Source organism: Lagopus leucura, unplaced genomic scaffold (genome assembly GCF_019238085.1).
Source record: "Lagopus leucura isolate 7727_CA_CO unplaced genomic scaffold, USGS_WTPT01 Super-Scaffold_806, whole genome shotgun sequence".
NCBI classification, from domain to species: domain Eukaryota; kingdom Metazoa; phylum Chordata; class Aves; order Galliformes; family Phasianidae; genus Lagopus; species Lagopus leucura.
In genome coordinates this window covers 1,796,292-1,816,641 of record NW_024962260.1, presented here as the reverse complement: position 1 = coordinate 1,816,641, position 20,350 = coordinate 1,796,292, and the positions used below count along the sequence as shown (strand labels likewise).

General features: G+C 44.7%; 1 protein-coding gene across 1 annotated transcript; it reads left to right on the top strand.

The window, feature by feature from the left end:
• Window positions 1-920: 920 nt before the first annotated feature.
• Window positions 921-20,344, top strand: LOC122176902 (solute carrier family 2, facilitated glucose transporter member 11-like). The gene is made up of 24 exons (XM_042865883.1): window positions 921-1,123; window positions 3,375-3,473; window positions 4,024-4,184; window positions 4,295-4,419; window positions 4,681-4,810; window positions 4,999-5,147; window positions 6,268-6,455; window positions 6,806-6,916; window positions 7,386-7,487; window positions 7,619-7,694; window positions 8,117-8,244; window positions 8,708-8,904; window positions 12,103-12,109; window positions 13,913-14,011; window positions 14,952-15,112; window positions 15,587-15,711; window positions 15,918-16,047; window positions 16,289-16,437; window positions 17,000-17,187; window positions 17,841-17,951; window positions 18,242-18,343; window positions 18,695-18,770; window positions 19,109-19,236; window positions 19,935-20,344. Exons 1-24 carry the CDS (start codon window positions 1,103-1,105, stop codon window positions 20,139-20,141), a joined length of 2,970 nt encoding a protein of 989 aa, XP_042721817.1. The 5' UTR covers window positions 921-1,102; the 3' UTR covers window positions 20,142-20,344.
• The last annotated feature ends 6 nt before the right edge of the window (window positions 20,345-20,350 follow it).

The following is a 20,350-nucleotide window of genomic DNA, read 5'->3' as shown; positions in this document are numbered from 1 at the left end:
GTTTGTAGATGGTCTCTTCTACTTGGTTTTCCTGATCAGGCAGCCTGCAGCAGACCCCCACTACAACGTCTCCTTTCCCCTGCCTTCCCTTTAACCTGAACCCATGCATGCATATGCCTGCAACTCACCCTGCTTGCTCCCCATGCTCTCTGCACTGTGTACAGGCACTTGAGTTGGACTCCATTGAGGTTGATTTACCAATCACAATTCCCTTATCCTGAACCTTAAGAGCTGTCTTACTGGCCCATGATCCTCATTGTCAGCCTCAAAGCGCAATGATTTTAAGATTCCCACCTTCAGCAACTCTAGTTTAGAGCTCACCTGACTGAATTGGAAAACTTGCTGCCAAAGATGGTCTTTCCCATGTCTGACAGATAAACTCCATCCTCCCCAAGAAGATGAGATGCCCCAAAATCAGTTCCATGACATAAGAAGCCAAAGCCCCATTCACAACACCACTCCCTCAGCCATTTATTGATGTTAATTCTGTCAGCCCTTTCTCTCCCCATTCCCCTAACCTGGAGAACTGACCAGACAACCCATGTTCCCTGAGCTCTTCACTGTACTTCAGGCTTTGAGGCAGGCTTTTCCCTCTTGCTAGTCTTTTTGGTGGCAATTTGCCATTTCTCATCGCTGTTCATTTCCCCTTCAACCAGATATTCACTAGTAGAGTTCAAGGCTGTTTAGCCCTATGGGTTCAGCGCAGAGTACACGTGAATCTGGCTGACCACGGTCTGCACAGATGCTCCTTCGTTTAGAAGCTCCGAACGGAGGCGCCGAAGCACCCAGCGCGGCTCCACCCGACAAGTGAGCGGCAGTTCCGGCTTTCGGGCGTTTAAATCTGCCGCCGTTGCCCTGGCAACGCCCACGTCACGTCAGCCGCTCTCGCGAGAGCTGCGTGCTGATGGAGGGCTGCCCGCAGTGCCGGCGTTTCCCTGGCAAAGGACGCAGCGGATCCCTCGTGCCCGGAGCCGGCCGGGATGCGAGGCGGCTGCTCTCCGCCAATGAGTGTCGGTACCTACGCTGGAGATTTAAATAATCCTTTGGAGCACTGCTGAGAGCACGCGAGGCTTCGGCAAGACGGGAAAGACCATCAAAGAGGATGAACAAGCTGCAGAGATTGGTAAGAACCATAAACTTTTCTATTATTTTTTTCCCCTATTTTTATAAGGCTATGTAAGTCCTTACAGGCTATTGTAGAATTATTCGTCAGCTCGTCCCAGTCCCTGGTTTAGAGCTGACAGAGGGCTCTCCTGGAGCTGCACATCACACGTGAATGCAGGCTGGGAAGGAACCCTGCAGGGCAGCTCGGCTGTGAGCTCGGCGCTGCGCCGTGGCTCCGGAAGAGAGGAGCAAACATTTTCCCTTTGCTTATGGCTCTAATAGGTGATAGTCTCTAGAATGAATACAGGGAAATCAGCAGGAGGAATGTTTTGTCTTTAGACACTGTGGTTAAAGATAAAAAGAAGCGTGCTGCTGTAGGCACAGGACATCTCTCTCATCTGGATGGCGTTGGTGGGAAGAGCAGGGATAGCAGGGCACACACAGTCCTGGGCTCGCAGCAGTGAGACAGCAAAGCGGTGCCAAGGAAAGTGCAAGTAGCGCAGTGTGTCCTCTGACAGGGGCAGGAGAGAGCTCAGCCTCTTCTAGCCGCAGGGCTGGAGCAGTCTGCCGTGCTTCTGCCAGGGAGAACGTCTTATCTGAGCCTCTGGAAGTTAATGACATTACGAGGCTTTGAGGAAAGAGAAAAAGTTAAGGTTATTTGAATTTGTGATCTAGAAACTACTGGTAGATGAGGCAAACCATTCCTTTCTTTGGTAGATGGCTCTGTAAGAAGAAGTTGAGCAGGTGAAGCAGACAGGTCTCCCCAGCTTTAGGATATCTAAGTCTTCCCCTGGGTCAGTGGAGTCATATTCATGCAGCAAAACAAAATCTGGCCTGAGGTGACCTGCCCTGGTGGTGAACAGCTGAGCCTGAGCACGGGCTCATCATGTCGTCCTGCAGAGCTGTCCTGTGGGGAATGCTGTGCAAGTCTGGCCCTGGGCCGCCTGGAACACTGTGCAGGCAGTGTCAGGATAAGAGCCAGGTGCCCCAACGAGCTCAGAGTGGTCTTGGGACATGAGACAGTGACACCGCCAGGGCACTGCTTGCCAGGCACAGCATCTCATGTGCAAGTAGAGAAACCGAAAGCACAGGCACAAAGTACATGAGAACAGACAAGGATTGGTAGTGTGGCTGCAGTGAGGATGGAGGTGTGGGTATGGGGAGCTGATGCTGCTGGCACGTGGCTTGCTGCTCTGTAGGAGCAGTGGGTCCATTTGTGGAAAGTCAGACACACAGAAGAGCATCGTGTTCAAGGGTGGCAAGTATGAACTGGAATTTACAAACACAATAGAGGAGGAAAGATCAACAGAAATATGTAGAAAGGGGAATACACATGACTGTTTTTTTGTTCGTAAGCCTGACAGTGAGCATCCAGTTTGTTCTAACCCTTCCTGAGGCAAGAGGCTTCTCTTTGATACCAGCACCCTGATCCCATGATGTTGCGTGAAGCAGCCCCATTAAATGGCTATATGAGCAGTGGGCAGTGAAGAAATGACCTCAGGGAGGCACAGAACGTGACACAGAACCCACGAGCTGCCATGTATTTCACCATCATTATACTGAAAATGCAGAAAGTATTCTGACTGAATACTCAACTGCAGACTGCTGAACACCTGTAGGAACAACGGTGTGACAGGAAAGTTCATCAGAAAGACATTGCCTGCTGTGTACGAAAACTGAAGCAGCACAGGAAAGGCAGTCTATTTTAAGCTAAAATGAAAGGACAAAAAAAGAAAATATAACTGCAGTAAAAGGGTAGAAGAAATAGCATGCCAGTGAACAAGAGTGCCTTGCATGTAAATAGCCCTGAGAAATTCTCTTATACTAGAGGGGAGCTGGAAATGATTCAGAAGTTATTAAACTTTGCCAAATGCTTCTTGAATAATTCATCACATGGGTACAGGTTTTGTACAGAATTGAATTAATTGAAGCAATAACACCAGACCCTGACAGAATTTGCTGTTGTTATGCTGACTTTCTGTAAGCACATGCATTAAATATTAAACAAAAGATACTTGCAAGCCTTTGCCTTCAAGCAGTTCCAAATAATGAATGGCAGCAAAGTATTAATATGGAATCTTAATATCATTTTTCACTTTTGGAAGCCATAGATTTTAGAACTCTGTGTTTTGTTTTCTGTCTTTTGTACTTCCCATTATATAACATCATTTGTAGCCTGTGCTAATACTCATCACACAATGGGCCAAATGTCTGCTGAGCCATTTTATTCTGTGCACAAAAGTCATCCTTTTTGCATCCATCTTCTTCAGCTTCAGAACAAGAACTTGATCCTGACAGTGTGTGCTGCTGGGATTGGAGGCACTTTCCAGTACGGTTACAACATCTCCATCATCAATGCTCCAACTTTTGTAAGTACTGTGGGCCTGAGAGGCTCCTCCTGAGACACACGCTGCCTCGGTGTCCCTATTCAGGCTGCAAATGGTGGCCTGCCTCCAAAAATAAGCAGTCTGCTAGTACTGAGGGTGGGAATGTGTTGTCACCTCTGTGTAAGTCATAGTCAAGGTACAGAACTTTGCTGTCACGAGCCACCCTTATTCAGGATCTAGAGTCACAAGAATTCTTTCAAAAGCCTTGCTTTTAGTTGTTTTAAAATATCTAATTCTAAATTTTTTCAACCTACATCCTATGAAGTTGACTTTTGTCCTTAAATTCGAAGTTGGACCCACGATGCATGTTTTTAAATTACCCAAAACAGCTACGCAGACACACGAGCCAAGTACAACTTTTCAGCAGCTACAGTTTTAGATCCTTATCCCTCTGCTAAAAACACGTCTATGAACTGGAGGCCATTTTCAGCCCAAGGTGTAACAGCACGAACCCAGGACAGGCAGATGGATGCAGAAGCATTCACACGCCTCTCTCTCTCCGCGGTCACGCTGCACTGTCCTTCCCTCGCAGTACATCCAGACGTTCATGAACAAAACATGGTTGGAACGCACAGGTGCTCCCCTGGAGAGCGGCATGGTCCTGCTGCTCTGGTCCTTCACCGTGTCCATGTTCCCCCTGGGAGGCCTTGCAGGGGCTGTTGCTGCTGGCCCCATGGCCATTGTGTTGGGAAGGTAAGAGGTGCTGGATTATACTTGAAGCTTTGCAGCTTCTTTTAGGCCAAGGGGAAATACGCGAACCTGGCACACGTCTGAGCTCACAGCCATCTCTTTTCTCTCTGAAGGAAGATGTCCCTGCTGGTTAACAACGTCTTTGTGATCGTAGCCGCCGTCTTGTCAGGATTCAGCCAGATGGCGAAATCCTTCGAAATGATTATGCTCAGCAGGTTCCTTACTGGTGTGAATGCAGGTATGAGGTGTGCAGGAACGAGAAGCCTAACAGGCCAAAAGTTATCAAAAGGATCAATTAGAAATAGAAGATACTGAAATAGGAATGATCTTAGACATGAAAATGATTTATCCTCTAGTCCAATCAGATCTGAAATTAAAGGTTTGGGTAAACAAGTTTAGGTAGGTCAGACATCACATTTCCTGCAAGACAAGAGCTGACTGCATTTGCCCTCATCTCTTCTGTCTGCAAGCTGAGGCCAGCATTTGTCTGCCTTGCCAGGTGTAAGCATGAACGTTCAGCCCATGTATCTGGCAGAGAGTGCCCCAAGGAAGCTCCGAGGGGCTGTGGCCTTGACCTCTGCATCCTTTACAGCCCTGGGACTGGTGCTGGGCCAGATTGTTGGACTCAGGTAATGTAAAGCTAGAAGCCCAGTTTATACTTCACCTATTTTTCTTCTCTTTTTTCCTTTTTTTTTTTTTTTTCCTTTTTGTTTTACTCCTCCTCCCTTTCTTTTCTCTTCCACTGCCCACACACAGCAGATGATTCTGGTCTCTTGTAAGATTTACTGAGCAAGATACTTGTTTTTTTTTTCTCCAGGGAGCTTCTAGGAGGGGAGGAAAGCTGGCCACTCCTTTTAGCCAGCAATGCTGTGCCTGCCCTAATCCAGCTCATGGTGCTGCCATGGTTTCCTGAAAGTCCCAGATACCTCTTGATTGACCGTGGAGACAGAGAGTCCTGCATCTCTGGTGAGCTTAGGGTGACAGCCAGCCCCCCACTGAGCAATGGGATCTGCTGACTGGGCAAAGGCACATTAAGAAGGTTAACTGCATATCTTCACACACAGTCATAGAAGTCATAGAAGGTTAACTGCATATCTTCACACACAGTCCAGTGTATTCAGCCCAAAGCAAATTGAAATGTAGATTCCTCCCAACACAAATATTCTGTTTGGTGACCTACCAGTCTCCTCAGATGAAGCCCAGTACTATGGGTTTTGTCTCCAGTCCCACAATGTGCCAGAACATTTGGTGAACAAACCAGAACCATACTTGTTCTGTACAGGATACACGGTGCCACCAGTGTTTGCAGGTGCATTAGTTGTTGCACCATTAAGCAGGTGGTAGTTGGTTGCATATGTGTGAACCAAAGTAATTCTGAGCACAGATTAATGTATACTTCTTTGCATCCTGCTTTTTTTGCAAAGACTTAGGCTGTAATCTCATGAGAATGGTGCCATGGTTTTCTATCTGAGAAGCATTGTATCATTCCAGTTGTCATTACTTCCTCCTTCCAAGCTAAACAGCATTCTACAATCTTAAATATTTATGATTTATTAAGATAATTTAAAGACATCTTCCTAAAAAAAAAGTATGTTTTTTGATACAAAGAAAAGGTCAAAAGGTGGAGCTTGTGTTCACAATGGCGTATATGTTTTGTAACTATGAAGTGAAATAAATGCTGGCTGAGGAGCTCATGACCAAATGTGCAGCCAGTTCATATTAAGGGATTTGCTTAGATTTGTAGCATACAATCCCCATACACAGAGAAGCTGGAATTAGTTTCCAGGAAACATGTACCAAGAACGTCTTAATTGCCTGCATTTGCCAGGGAATCCACTTGAGGTATGAGTCAGAAGCATGGCTGCTGGAATGACATGGACTGGAAATATTCTCTTGTCAAACAACAGGGAAGGATTTGCAGTTCCTACCCCCTAGTCCTTCAAGGGGCCACCACTTGCCACTTGTGGAGGCAATGCCACGATCATGGGCTGTTCTACAGCTTCCCACAACCATCATCTACTGCTCAGCTGTTTGGCCTGCAGAGATGGGCAAAGAAAGGTAAAGCCTGAGTTTCTCGTCCTTGCAGCACTGAAGAAGCTCAGAGGCAGCAGTGACCTGGGAGAAGAGCTGGAGGAGATGCTAGCTGAACAGGCTGCTGCCAAAGGTCAGAGAGCGAAGAAGCCCTGGGAGCTGATCCGAAACGCAGCGGTGAGGTGGCAGCTGATCAGCATCGTCGTGCTGAGCAGTGCCATGCAGCTCTGCGGGAACGATTCGGTGAGCTGCTGGTGACTGCAGCAATCAGCAGCAGCACTGTGTGGGCCATGGGTGCAAGCACTTGGGTCTTACACTCTTCCTGTAGAAGAAGGAGCAGTGTTCTGCTCTGCTTTTGCAGATCTGGCTGCAGAAGGCATGAACGAAGAGGTGAAGGAGGAATCTTGTGAGAAGTGGGAGAAGTTGAATTGGAGTATGTAAAATGATGGCATAAAAAGTAAACGATGCCTGCTTAATATACATGAAAAACCTTTTGGCATCCAGCCCTGATTTTCATGGTCCTTCAGGAAAAAGCAAGTGGATGTATTTTCAGACACCTTTCCTTACTGCTCTCTCTTCTCTTCTCTCCACAGATGTACTTTTATGCAGCTTACGTGTTCCAGGAGGCTGGAATTCCTCAGGACACAATCCCGTATGTTGTCATCGGCACAGGGAGCTGTGAACTGATCACATCTGTAACTTGTGTGAGGCTCTTCAAACACTGCTGACACACAGCTGTGCTGACAGTGAGGAATTTCGAATTTACATTGTCTGATATCCCAAGGAAGCACTTCATAACACAGCGGTCAGGCAAACTCTCAGCATTCGTGTCCAGAGGGGTTAATGCTGTATTTTGTAAGACATTGCATTGTCATCACTGTCTGAAAAATGCTCTTTGAAAGGGTCTGAATGGACACTGTGCTTCTGATCTGTGCACGCTGTCTCTAGAAAATGAAACTTTTCCCTTATGTCACCACAGCTACAGTAAGGGTTTAGGTGCACCTGGGATGTTCGTGTCTCCTTCAACCACCATCTTGCTGGCTCCTGCCAGACCCCCTCCCCTGAGCAGCTTTTCTCTTTCAGCTAAGAGTTGCAGTGGGACAAGAGGGAGCAGGCAGGAATCTAAACAGATGTCAAACATTTTGCTTTATTTCACTGTGTTACTTTGTGCAGAACATGATTATAGACTACGCTGGCCGGAGGCCACTGCTGCTGGGAGGATACATCCTGATGGCAGGATGGGCCACTGTCTTCATGGTTGCTCTGAGTCAGCAGGTAATGGACTTCATTGGATTATTTAAGGGAAATGCAACTGGCCTTTGCTTTTTCATGTGATTGGGGTGTCGAGTGGTGGCAAGTAACAGTAAGTGCTCTGATTGGCTTTTCGTTGTTCCCTGTGGCTGCAGACTCAGATTAGCTGGATGCCTTATCTCAGCATGGCCTGCATTTTTGCCTATATCCTGAGCTTTGGAATTGGACCAGGTCAGTTCCCCACGTTTCACTGAAACTTTTGGGTGCCATGGAAGTCTGCAGTTGTGTGCAAGCACATGCCTTTGGAAGTAATTTCTTGTCCTTACAGTGTCATAGGATCGAACTAATTATGAGCTACTTTCACAGCCAGATCCCAGTGAGAATAATGTGGGTTACAAAACCTCTCCCAGCAGTTCATTTCAACACGAAAGAGACTAAATAATTAGCCAGCCCTTAATATTTAACCCAAGACTTCCCCACTGCAGTTTATCTCTTTTACCACTTGTTCTGGCATTGCTGACTAGTGAGAATAATTTACTGAATACAATTTACTATTCTCACAAATTTCACGTTGGCTTTGCTTGTGCTCTCTTGGTTTTCATCAGCAGTGTTACCAACAGCGTTGTTAACTTTCCTGCTATTTCTTTTTCCAGCTGGTGTAACAGGAGTTCTGCCCACAGAGATATTTGATCAGATGTCCCGACCAGCTGCTTACATGATCTGCGGGTCTCTGCTCTGGTTGAATCTCTTTCTGGTCGGAACAGCTTTTCCATTCATTGTGGTGCGTTCCCAAGGCAATGCAATGGTGATTTCTGATGTAAAGTTGATGTGAAGCTTTGCAGGCATGAATGGCTTTTAGTGCTGCTCCATCCTCTACTGAGAATGGTCGGGACTAGAGATGCAATGTAATTCCCCTCAGCCAGACCCTGGCACCATTCCCCATGTTGATTCCTGAAGTGAAAGGGAGCAAAACTCCACCATATGCAATCCCATCTTAATTCTTACTGTGGATCTCCATTCTATACAGTTATGTATAGACAGAAAGCCAGAAAAACACGATTTGAGATACTTTTCTTGCTACATCAAAGCTCCCAAACTGTGCTGGAGAGCTGCTGTCCTCCTTGCTGGGAAGCACACAAATACCCTCTGGATGAAGTTAGTCCATGCAGGGAAGGGGTTTAATAGCCTGTTTGCTGTTGTACAGAATATCTCTAATATCATCTTGTTCTTTACCTCCTCCTCAGAAAAATTTAGCACATTTCTGCTACGTCCCATTCCTTGTGGTTTGCATCTGCACTGCTCTCTACATTTGGTTCTTCCTTCCTGAGACCAAAGGAAAGTCCTTCCTGGAAATCTCAGAGGAATTCAGGAAACGGAACTTCAGAGCTCCGAGCCGTGAAGCTTTCTATAAAGGCCCTGAGGAGATCAGGTCCACCACGTTGTAGCAGAAGGAAGGAGAATGGCAGCTGGGGGAAATTCAGCAGTGCTTATGTTCTCTTTGCAGGGACACAGAGAGGGGAGCAGGGCTGGGGAGAATATAGCGCTCTTAATTCAGCCATTAGGATCACAGTACTTACTTACTTCATTTGTTATACTCCTAAGCCACCATTTGGCTGAAACCCTAACATAGAATCATAGAATGGCCTGGGTTGAAAAGGATCACAATGATTGTGTAGTTTCAACCCCCCTGCTATGTGCAGGGTCGCCAGCCAGCAGCCCAGGCTGCCCAGAGCCACATCCAGCCTGGCCTTGAATGCCTGCACGGATGGGGCATCCACTGCTTGTCCTCTGTCAGCTCCTGGGGACATTCTCAGGGACTGCCTTCCTGCCAAAATGCTCGAGAGTTTCTCTTAAAAAGCAGATCATGAGTGATGTGGTGGTTCCACTGAAACACTTTCAAGCTGGTATATCAGAGAAATGCCTGACAGCAGCATGATATAGCAAGACAAGGAACCTGACTGCTTTGTTCAGGGATGTCAGTAGATGTTACAAAGGTTGTAAGCCACCTTTTTGTCAGCTGAATTTTGTAACATTCAAACTATTTATTGTGTTGCTACACAGACCATTTTCCTGCTGCTTAAAAGCAAGGTTCTGTGAGTTGAAATGTGAAGTGCCTGCTTCCAACCGACAGTGAAACTCAGGCCATGCTGCCAGATGCCTAAATATTCATTTAGGATACTGTGTGTAGGTATTCAAATCTAAAATTTGGCCCCAGAGGCTTAGAGCTTAGGATGGACCATGATTTGAAAAGAAAAAAAAAAGGGAATGACAAATAGATTCCCTCCTCTCCCAAATTCAAAGACAGTTTTGGATAAATGCATGCACCCTCTGAAGGCTCCATAGCTAGGAGCCAAAGCTTATCAGTGTCACAGATCGTGGTTTGCACAGAACTTTGTGCTGTCACAATTGTGTTTCTGCTTATGGAGAACAGATTTATAATATACATCAGCTACTAAATTGCAACAAAAGTTTAAAAATCTGCTGTAGGTTTTTAATACTAAGTAACACACATATTAAAGAGTAATAGGTTGATGCCTTATTCTCTTATCAGCAAACACCACCATGTGATGCTTCAGCATCTTTCTTCTGAATTTCTCCTAAATTTCATCTGCACCCCAGAAGCCTTTTTTTTTTTTCCTTCTAAATCTGGGCTCTCAGATATAAAAATTAATATGATTAAATTCTGCTTTCAGACAGCAGATGAAATTCTCAGAACCGTGTCTCAGTGCTCCTGTTTCTGTTATTAAGTGATTTCAAATAGACAACTACTTGTTGAGCAATAGCAAGCAGTTAATTATTTTCAGCTATAAAGGCATGTGATGGATGCAAAGCTTCTAGCACTTGCTGCGTGGCTCATACAGCTGATTTTTGGTCACCATTTTGCAGACTATTTACTCTGGACTGATTTTCTTCATGGCTTGTTTCTTGCCATCCAATCCTATGTTCTGTCTCTGGTCCTGCCTGGACAGTGCCTGTGCATCTTGCAGGGATTAAGACTCCATTTCACACCTGTGCTCTGCTGAGGCAATGGTAGCAGTAAAGAGAACATTGGCAAAATAAGTAAAGTTTCTTTCTGTATATTTTTAAGCAATTTTAATTAAAAAAATCCAGCATTTTTGAATGTCATGAATGTAAACATAATGTTTCTGAGTGTATTACTGTCACGTTGGGCATGGGCAGATGTATTTTTCCAGAGTCTGTGCAAGAACAATCTTTCACTACCTACAGTTTACAGTGTAGAAAAAATAAATGTTTGTTTATCTGCAGTTGGTGCTATTTACAAGTCATTCACATAAACACATGGCAACAGCAGCTATTGGACAACACTGAGATTTTGAGACAAATAGGATTTTGAGACAAGACAACCTGCAGCAAGACAGCTGGAAGCTAGCAAATGCAGAGGAACTCTTCATTCATACCATGGGAGACGGCAGTGAGGGCCTGAAGGAAAGAGGACTGATGAATGCACACACTCAAAGCAAAAGTGCTGGTACCATCACGATGATACCAAAACATTCCATCCTTCAGTGGGGATCAGGGAAAAGATGGGAAATAGAAATGAGGCATGGAAGAGAAGGTGGGAGAGAAGATGCCCGGCTGGAGGGAGAGGCCTGGCACAAAATTGCCAGGAAGCACAGGTTTGAGGAGAAACCCTGCAATGTCCAGAGGCCCTCATCTGGGCCACTTGTATGGCTGCTACCCTGAGTCAGAGCTCCTTGGCTTTCCCCAGGGCCCTGGAAGGACAGATGTCTGCAAGTCAGCCCTGGAAGAAGATGCCTGCCCACAAGTGATAGGCATTCAGACCCAGCCCTGAGACTATGCATCAGAAAACCTCAGCTCCAATTAGTTCTTTTCATAGCCATGGCCTGAAATCAGGTGCCTTTAGACTGATTAAGCAAAGGTAAACAGTGGTTACATTTTAATTGATCTAGTTGGTTGCATTTTAATTGAAGCATCTAACAAGATAGTTATTTGTTACTGAATTAACATACCTTCATTAACAGAAAGAATATATGCCACTAACTTAGGTTAATTTCCTAATCATGTGAAGCGCTGGGCACAAATGGTTCTTGAGAAGTGATTCTCAGAGACTCATGATGGTTTAAAAATCAAATCCCCAAGCAGTGTAGGAATGACTGATTACCATCACAGCAGAGAAGCACTGTTCCTGCTGCTATGCTCTGAGTGCTCCTCTGCATAATCTGCCTCTCACGTCCCACACAGCTTGGTCCCAGCCTGACCAGCCCAGATTCTTCCAGAAACTGAAGGCGTGCAGAATCCCAGCATGGCACTGCCCAGTGCAGCCACTCAACAGCTGAAATGCTTTCCCCTAAGCTGTCTGAATCGCCTGTAAAAGCCTTCTACCAGAAATGCACTGGAAACTGCCAGAGAAAGAGGCCAATTGAGAATTAGGGCTAAAAGTAAAGATTGAATTGATTTATGTTACGATCAGGTTTTAAAAGTGACGTTCAGCTTTCCTAGCACTCAGCGTGTTACAGGAACGCAGACTTGAATTTCAGGCAACAAACTGGTAGCCTTAAAGCATCGGCTGATCCCATAATTCAAGCATGAATGCACAAGCTTAGTCACGCTTAGTCAAGTTTCTGAGTAAGGCTTCAGACAGCTTTTCTGTGTTGAGGCTCAAGGTAGCAGTCAGGACCTCTGCTGTTAATACGATGACTAATTACCCAAGCTGTGTTTTGGGGAGTCCAAGCCAGTCCGCTCTAGTCCATGCCAGACTCTGGACTTTGGCTTCCATTAATGCCTCTTTATTGTCCTTTCCTTGTCTCCTGCAGCTCTGTTGCTGGAGCTTCATCGCCCAGCTGAGCTGGCATGAATGCATAACTCATCAGAATTGCTCGCAGTTTCATCAGTAACCAACACATTTCAAAGCAAATAGCAAGAACTTCATGACAAACCAGAGAGTGTAAACACTGAAAGAGAATGAAAGGATATGTTGAAATATTATCTCAGGCTCCTCTTTCTTTATATATAGCCTGACTTTTCCCAAAGTGTCCAAACAAAGCATCAGGAAAGATCTAGCCTGCAAGCTGAGATGACTACCTTTGCATGCAAGTTGGTATACGTTTCCTTTTTTCACCCCCACACAGAATTTTTTCAATACAGATTTTTTTTCTTCCTGCTATTCTAAAGGACCCGTTGCACAAATTAAGTACAGAAAGTTAAATCAATCTGAATCAAATGCATTTAAAATAATAGTATGAAATCATGATTGAGAGCTATCAAATATGTTGCAAGGAAATATTTTTAAAAAGCAAAGAAAACTGGATTTGAGAGCACTTTTCTATTTAATGCCTGATGTATGACAAACTAAGGGAGTTCAGAGCAGGGCAAGCAAACAAGACTGCATGATTTGACAGATGGAGGAGGACGAGGAGATGGAAAATGTCCTCCTCAATAACGGGGTTAGAAGTAACAAGGTACCTAAGGAACCCAATAAAAGAATAACCAAGTAATGGTGTTATAATGCAGAACTGGGATAACAGTCAGAAATTTGCTGCAGATGCAAACTTTGTAGTTAGAATGGGATTTACTGCTTTTTTTGCTCCTGGTGAGTCTCATGCTGATATGTGGCATCTTTTGTAAGCACAGAGCATGGGTCTAGTGGTAGAGACCACAATTCTCACTTCTTCCTAGTGCTTTGATAAGCATAGGAGAAGTAGATAAGACTGTCATCATTTAATATATGAACGTACCGAATACCAATTCCATTCAGAACTAATTCCTCTGAAGCCAGCAATGATGCGACACGGATAAATTCAATGCTCATTGAAACAACGGAGTTCATCTGATCAGAAATCGGCCTGTAAATGTTTGCCAGTTATGGCTCAGTGTTGCCTTTGAAAACGATTTGTTCCAGAGATGAAAGTACAGCACCGTGTCATCATTGCTGTTCAGAAAGCACTGGGACACCCAGTAACAGAGAGCAGGGGAGTGGGAGGGATGGCGTACACATGTAGCACAGCACCACACTGGGGCTATTCTTAAGCCTATCAGATATATTTCTAAAACAGAGTGAGTAACTATGAAACCAGGAATGCCCTCCAAACTCCAAATGTTTATGTTGTCTCAGCCAAGCTATTGAACAAAATATTCACTTAGGAGAGATAACAAATGGGAAAGGAGGAGGAGGAGGAACAAATAGGAGGGAAGCGTGCGCATGATGCTTGCACGTTGTACCATGCTCCCACAACCAGCAATTCTATGCAGATTAAGTTGACAAAGCTGAAGACAGAAGCACTGAGGTGTAAAACGTGTTCTGGAGGACAGCTGCAAGCTTCCTTTTTCCTTTCTACAAAGGTCTCACTGTCCTGTGCTTTAGCTGCTGTGGTCTTTCACTCCATTACCTTCAAGCGATCCCACAGGCAGAACAGGACATCTGGGGGCATGTCTGAACAGCTTTCCATGCTGACTTTTCTTCCTGCCAGAAAATGAGCTGCAATCTCTTCCTCCTGGCTTTTGTCCTGGGCATTGGTGGAACTTTCCAGTATGGCTTGCAAATCTCCATTATGAACTCTCCTGCTGAGGTAAGCACAGACAGCTCAGTGATTGAGCTCCCAGCATGGATTTCACTCATGCATTCCTGCCTCTATCTGTAATCACTAAGGTCTTTCCTTACGCACTCGAAACGACTTTTTGTGGCTGCCTGATTGTCAGAGCAGCTGCCATTGCTCTTGTATATCCTTGTTTCTAACTTCTGACTGATTTGCCACAGAACTGGGAAAGGGGAGGATGAGGGCTATCCATAGGCAGGCGTTTTTCCATTACTGACTTGGATTGTTCACAAGAAACTCTCCTGTCCACAAGGTTCCTGGATTCCTTTGTTCCAGGTCCTTGGCTATGCACACCAGTTCTGTGTGAACGCCTGTGAGGCAAAACAGGAAAGGGAAGAAGTGGAGCTTTGGAGCTCAGGTCAGCGCTGATACCTGCAGCTGAAGAAGGAGAGGTGTTTGTCAGTTCAAATAGTGCAGAGGACATTGAACTCATAGTGTCACCACACTGGGAACCCTTATCATGAAAAAGGACACTGAGATTATCAACAGTAGATTAGAGAGACCCCAGAATGATACACACTAGGAGACAAATCCTGACCTCTCTGAAGGCAATTTAAGTCAAACCTAGACTTTATCCAAAGCAGCAGGCAGGATGCAGAAAGAAGAATAAGTGGCAATGAAGGGGAAAACTGTATAACAAATCGTGCTCTAGCACGTGAACAGAAGATGGCATTTGCTGTTGATATTTAGTATTGATATTTACTATGATTTATTACACTGTGTTTCTAAAACATGGACTCTGTTTATGTTAGTGGCAAAACTCCTTGTTTTACTGGGGTTTAGATTTCAGCCAGGTTATTGACAGAAATGTATCAGACAAGACAAATAGGTAGGAAAGAGAAATTAAGAAAAAAGGTGCAGTGATCAGAAAACATGCTGATTGAGTCCATTGGTTTCTTTTTTTCTCTTAAAGTACATCAAAAGTTTCATACATGAGACCTGGCTGAAGAGATATGGATCTTCTCCCAGTGAAGAGATAATTACTTTGATGTGGTCCTTCATTGTGTCCATTTACACCATTGGTGGGCTCCTGGGCTCCATGTCTGTCAGATACATGTCTGTTAAATTTGGAAGGTAGGAATAATGATTGCATTAGTTTGTTTACACCCATACCTGCACGCAGAAGTGATTACATCTTGCTGAAGACATATGCTTGTAAAGACATCCTGTGAGCAGCCCAGGGCCACTTCATGTGAAAGATTGTTGAAGAAGCAGAATAGCAAAAGCTGCCAATGATCACAAGGAGAATACCGTTCCTTGGAAATTCCAATGCCAATCCAGACCAGAGAAATCATCTGGAGAGTACATGCCTTTTAAAAATGAATTTCACAGACAGCATCTCACAAAGCATGCTCTCCAAGGTAGATATTAGCTCCAACAGATTACACAGAAGTGCTTTAGGCATCAAAAACTCCAACTAACGTTTCAGTTCAGGACATTTTCCAATTTCCCATTTATTTCGCTGCAGCTGATCTCAGTCTTTAACCAGTGTACAAGCTGCATCACTTCCGTCTGGCCAGGAATGCCACTGATTTAAATTAATTCCAGGAAGAAGTCCATGCTGCTTGCCAACATCCCTGCTCTGTTGAGCGCAACTCTCATGGCACTCAGTCGGCTGTCTGGGTCCTTCGAGATGATCATCATTGGGAGATTATTTGCTGGAGTGTGTGCAGGTAAATCTGCATTCCTATATGTGGTATTAAAAGCCTGGGAGAGCAGTGCCTGGTTTTACCTTGTGCCTGATTACTCAGTGCATTTTCTTACTAAATAAGAAAACGCAAACATGATTAAATTAACTGTATATGACAGGTCAATTTCTCACTCCCATCCAATCCATATGAGAAGTACTGCCCTGTCTGACGGTCATTTGTCGCTGAAGGTTTAGGTCTGAATATCCATATCATGTATGCGGGGGAATGCGCCCCACAGAAGCTGCGTGGGGTGATTGCCATAACTGCTTCCACTGCCATTGCCGTGGGAAAGTTTGCAGGATTTGCTCTGGGCCTCAGGTAAGAGCTATTTCATTTCTTCTGTTATTAAAATTTATGCATACATAATTCATGTCTACAGATAAGCAAATCAGTAACTTTTCTTAGGTGTGCTGAAGTGTGCAGCCAGACCAAATTGTCTCATCACAAATTCTCAACTGCATGAAAAACAGAAATCATATAAATGGTTAAGACTGAAGAACGATGCTGCTTCCTCGCAAGCACGGATCAACATACAGACAGTTTAATCCTTTTGTTTCAGAGAAGTTCTGGGAGTAGAAGCTCTGTGGCCCGTTCTCATGGCAGCAAATGCAATTCCTGCCCTCATTCAGCTGCTCACCCTCCCCTTCTTCCCAGACTCTCCCCGCTACCTGCTCATTGACAAAAAGGACAAGGAGGGTTGCATCAAAGGTAAGGAAACGGGTCACAAAGCATTTGTGCTCTTAGCAGTCAGAGCCTGGAAACTGTGCCTTCTAGCTCTGTGTAATGAATGGATGCTCTGTCCGTATCTGTGAGTATTCCAGATCTTCAGTGACCCTGATGGCAGCTGCTAACATAAACAGAGAAACAGCCATTATGGCTCTTTTGGGTGTGAAGGGAGAGAACTCTTTGGCTGCATATTTAATCATAGGAAGTGTTTTTCTTGTCTCTGTTTTGGTGCATGCAGTAGAACTGTACCTTTAGCAGGAGGGAATTAGGGGAAGGGTTGATAAAAATTTAAGCCTCTCCTATATGAAATACTGTAAACACTTGCTGGTCAATGGAGAGGTCGTGATTGAGATTTATGGGTAAAAATAGATAGGAATGAATTGTATTTGGGTATAAGCTGAACCCAGATCTCTAGGACGTTCAGACAAGCAAAGAGCCTGATGCATTTATAAGACATTCTGTAAGGCAGGAAGGAATCCTGTGCATTCATGTGAGCCGGTGAGCATGGGCCCAGAGTCATCTTCTTCTCCTCCTCTCCCTGCAGCTGTGAAGCAGCTCTGGGGGGATGGCGACCACATGGCCGAAGTGGATGACATGATTGCAGAGCAAGAAGCCATCCGTGGGGAGAAATCTAAGAGTGTTTGTGATCTTGTTCGTGACAAATCTGTCCGTTGGCAGTTCATCACTCTCTTTCTTGTCTCCTCATGCATGCAGTTGATCGGAGTCAATGTGGTACGCGTGCTACTTTTCTCTGCTTTGTACACTGTTTACAGTTTCTTGGCAAGAAGTCTTCTGCAATGAGTAAAATGCTAATTGGAGCAGTGGCTGTAAGGTGGGAAGTTGTTAGCATTTGTTATAAATCATTCCCATGGAAGTCTGGGAGCTAAGATAAGTTGAGAACTGTGGTTTAGCAAGGGTTACAATGCTAAAATGCAATTTCTTATGTGTTAGGAATACTTACACGCAGAAAAATGGTGACTATCAGAATCACTGCAAAGTTTTAAAGATGATACACGATGTTCATTTAAGCCAATTGCTTAGTAAGTACTGTCAAAACTTGTATGTGCTCTGTGTCCTGCACATGAGACACTAAAACTTGTGAAAGGATGCTGGATGGAATTACAACCTGTAACATGTGACAAAAGCTAGTGCTGAAAGTAAAAAGAAAAAGTTTGTCTTTGTTACTGAGTTAGAAGCAGAGCTGCTAGTAAAAGCTCATCTCCACAGATGAGCTTCATAAAAACACTGAGGAGTCGTTGCCAAAATCAAGAATGTTTTCTCTTTACTTAAGCCCTAATTAGTTGTTATCTGCCAAAAAAGGCAGAAGCTGGTGTAATACACGTGATCACATGGGTGCAACCTTCACACATTTCTATTCTTTCCAGGTTTACTTTTATGCATACAACGTCTTCCTACAAGTTGGACTCTCCCCTGCCCAAACCCGCTACGTCTCCCTGGGAGTTGGGATCACTGAGATCCTCACCACAGCTCTGTGTGTAAGTGGATCGTCACCTGAATTTCACTCTGCTGCAGTGCCTGTTTCATTTCAACCTTTAGAAACTACTGCAAATGGAGATCCAGCAACAGCTCCCTTCAGTGAACCAACAGGAGTACTTTGTGCTGATCACACAGCACCATCTCACTTGCCAGTAGGACAAGCAGGGGGCACTTCCTAGGGCCAGCACCCTGCAGATCCCTGCCTGGCTGCTGAAGGCAGCTGCTGAGCAGCTTCTCCACCCCTGTGGGACCTGTCCTGAGCGCTGACAGCAGGTGCTCCTGTTTGCAGGGCTTCCTCGTGGACCGTGCTGGGAGGAAGGCACTGCTATGGAAAACCTACGCTGCTATGGCCTTGGCCTTAGGACTTCTCACTGTCACGCTTGCTCTACAGGTAAGACCTCACTTATGCATCTGAGCCAAGTGTCACATCTTCGTGTTCTGTTACATGGCAGACATCAATACTATTTTCCTTTCCCCAAAAAACTTTTTAGCTGAAGTAGAAGTATTGTTGCAGCCAACCATCATACTAACAGTGGTCTGTTTCCAGCCATGTACGTGCAGATTTAAGTCAATAGCTTTCTACAAGTGTGATCACTGCCAACACTGTCTCCTTGAGAAGTGTGTGGAAGTTGAGAACACAGATGTATGTAATACTATGTAATAATGAAGATTGACCCTGTTTCTAATAGACTTGGATTAATGAAATTTTTATTTCTGATTTGATTTTTGTTTCCCATCATAGGATTCTTTCTCCTGGATACCATATTGCTCCGCTGCACTCATTTTTATCTTCATCATGAGCTTCGGACTCGGGCCAGGTTGGTGTTTTATACTGGAATGTTTTCATATACCCTGGCTTCCTCACAGCATCACAACTCTTCCTCACAACTCTTAGGAGAGGCACAGCTGTCATACAGCATGAATCCTTGCTCTTCAGTGAGGGGTAGATGTTCCCAGTTCTACAGCACTGTGGTAGGAGTTAGAGCTTCCTTTCATACTGCATTCCTACTTGTCTTTCTCCTGAAGAACCAAGCAGCATTTCAAACATGCCTGGGTCAGATGAAACCATCAATTTCTACAGCCATATGAAGTGTGAGTTACAGAAACATCTGGCAAATTTTCTACTTTTTTTCTTTTTTCTCCAACATTTTTTCAGCTGGAGTATTATGCCCCCTACCCACAGAAATATTTATTCAGTCATACAGACCAGCTGCTTATGCTTTTAATGGAGCTACAAACTGGATCCAGCTCTTCTTTCTTGGACTTTTGTTCCCTTTCATCGTGGTAAGCAAAGCAAGGTGTTTTGAAATTTTCTGTTTGGAGGTTAGATTTTTCTTGAACCCAGAGATTACTTCCCTTTTCCAGACCTTTGTGCAACAGACAGCCAGGATTAACCATAGTTTGGATGGCCTTTTGCTTTTTACCCAGAGGTGTAATGAAAGTGTAGTAGAACCACAAAATGCTGCTAACTGTACACAGAGTAACACTGGAAAACATGGGAAGGGTGGCAGGGACACCGACACAGTCAGAAATCATCTGAATATCACAAGGGGCTCCCTTCCTTTCCCTCTTTGCCCTATAGGTGCATCTCCTTTATGTTTAATGTGAAAATGGATCCACCCAGCACTAAGAAGCAGCAGGGAAACTGAAGCCTGTGCAGTCTGGGAACTGTGCAAGGAGGGACAGAGCTAACACACATTGGGAAGGAAAAGTGATTGAAATGCAGCTCAGCACCTCTGTGAATTGTCAAGTAGTGAGATTCAACATCTGCTGATCATACAGCTTCTCTCCTTACAGCAGGAACAGAGAATTAGTTCACCTTAACCTCAGTGCTGGTCCAAAAGTGGCAGCAAGCAAGGTTTACATCAGCTCAGTCCCTGGCCAAGTGTTTCATTTAATACAAAAATAGGAACACCATATCATAAGAGAAAGACTTTTAGATCAGTTGTATGAACTTATTTTCCCTCTTTCTTTTCCCACAGGAAGGCCTTGGTAGTTTTTGTTTCATCATTTTCCTGGCATACTGTCTGTCCATGGCCATCTTTGTCTACCTGGTAGTGCCAGAGACCAAAGGAAAGAGCATGCTGCAGATCATGGAGGAGTTCAACCGCCTGAATTACGGCAGAAAGAGGGGACAGGCAGCCCTGCAGCAGAATAACTGCTCACTGACAACTGTTACTAGACTTTAGTGACAAACTTTCCACTCCATATTCTGTTCTTTTATTACTGTTGTGCCAGAAGCCTCACTAAACAAAAAAGATCCTATTGCTCCCAGACAGTACAAATGTGAATTAAAAAAGTAGAGGCCTGCTGTGCAGGGTGCAGGATGACCTCGGTGGTTCTCTCCAACTGCTGAAATATGAACTGAATTAAATGCTCAAGGAAGGAAGGAAGGAAG

Coding starts and splice junctions, on each gene's coding strand:
- LOC122176902 (XM_042865883.1), top strand. CDS start 1,103: ATGAACAAGCTGCAGAGATTG. Junction 1,124..3,374: donor TGAACAAGCTGCAGAGATTG/GTAAGAACCATA, acceptor CATCTTCTTCAG/CTTCAGAACAAGAACTTGAT. Junction 14,012..14,951: donor TTATGAACTCTCCTGCTGAG/GTAAGCACAGAC, acceptor TTTCTCTTAAAG/TACATCAAAAGTTTCATACA.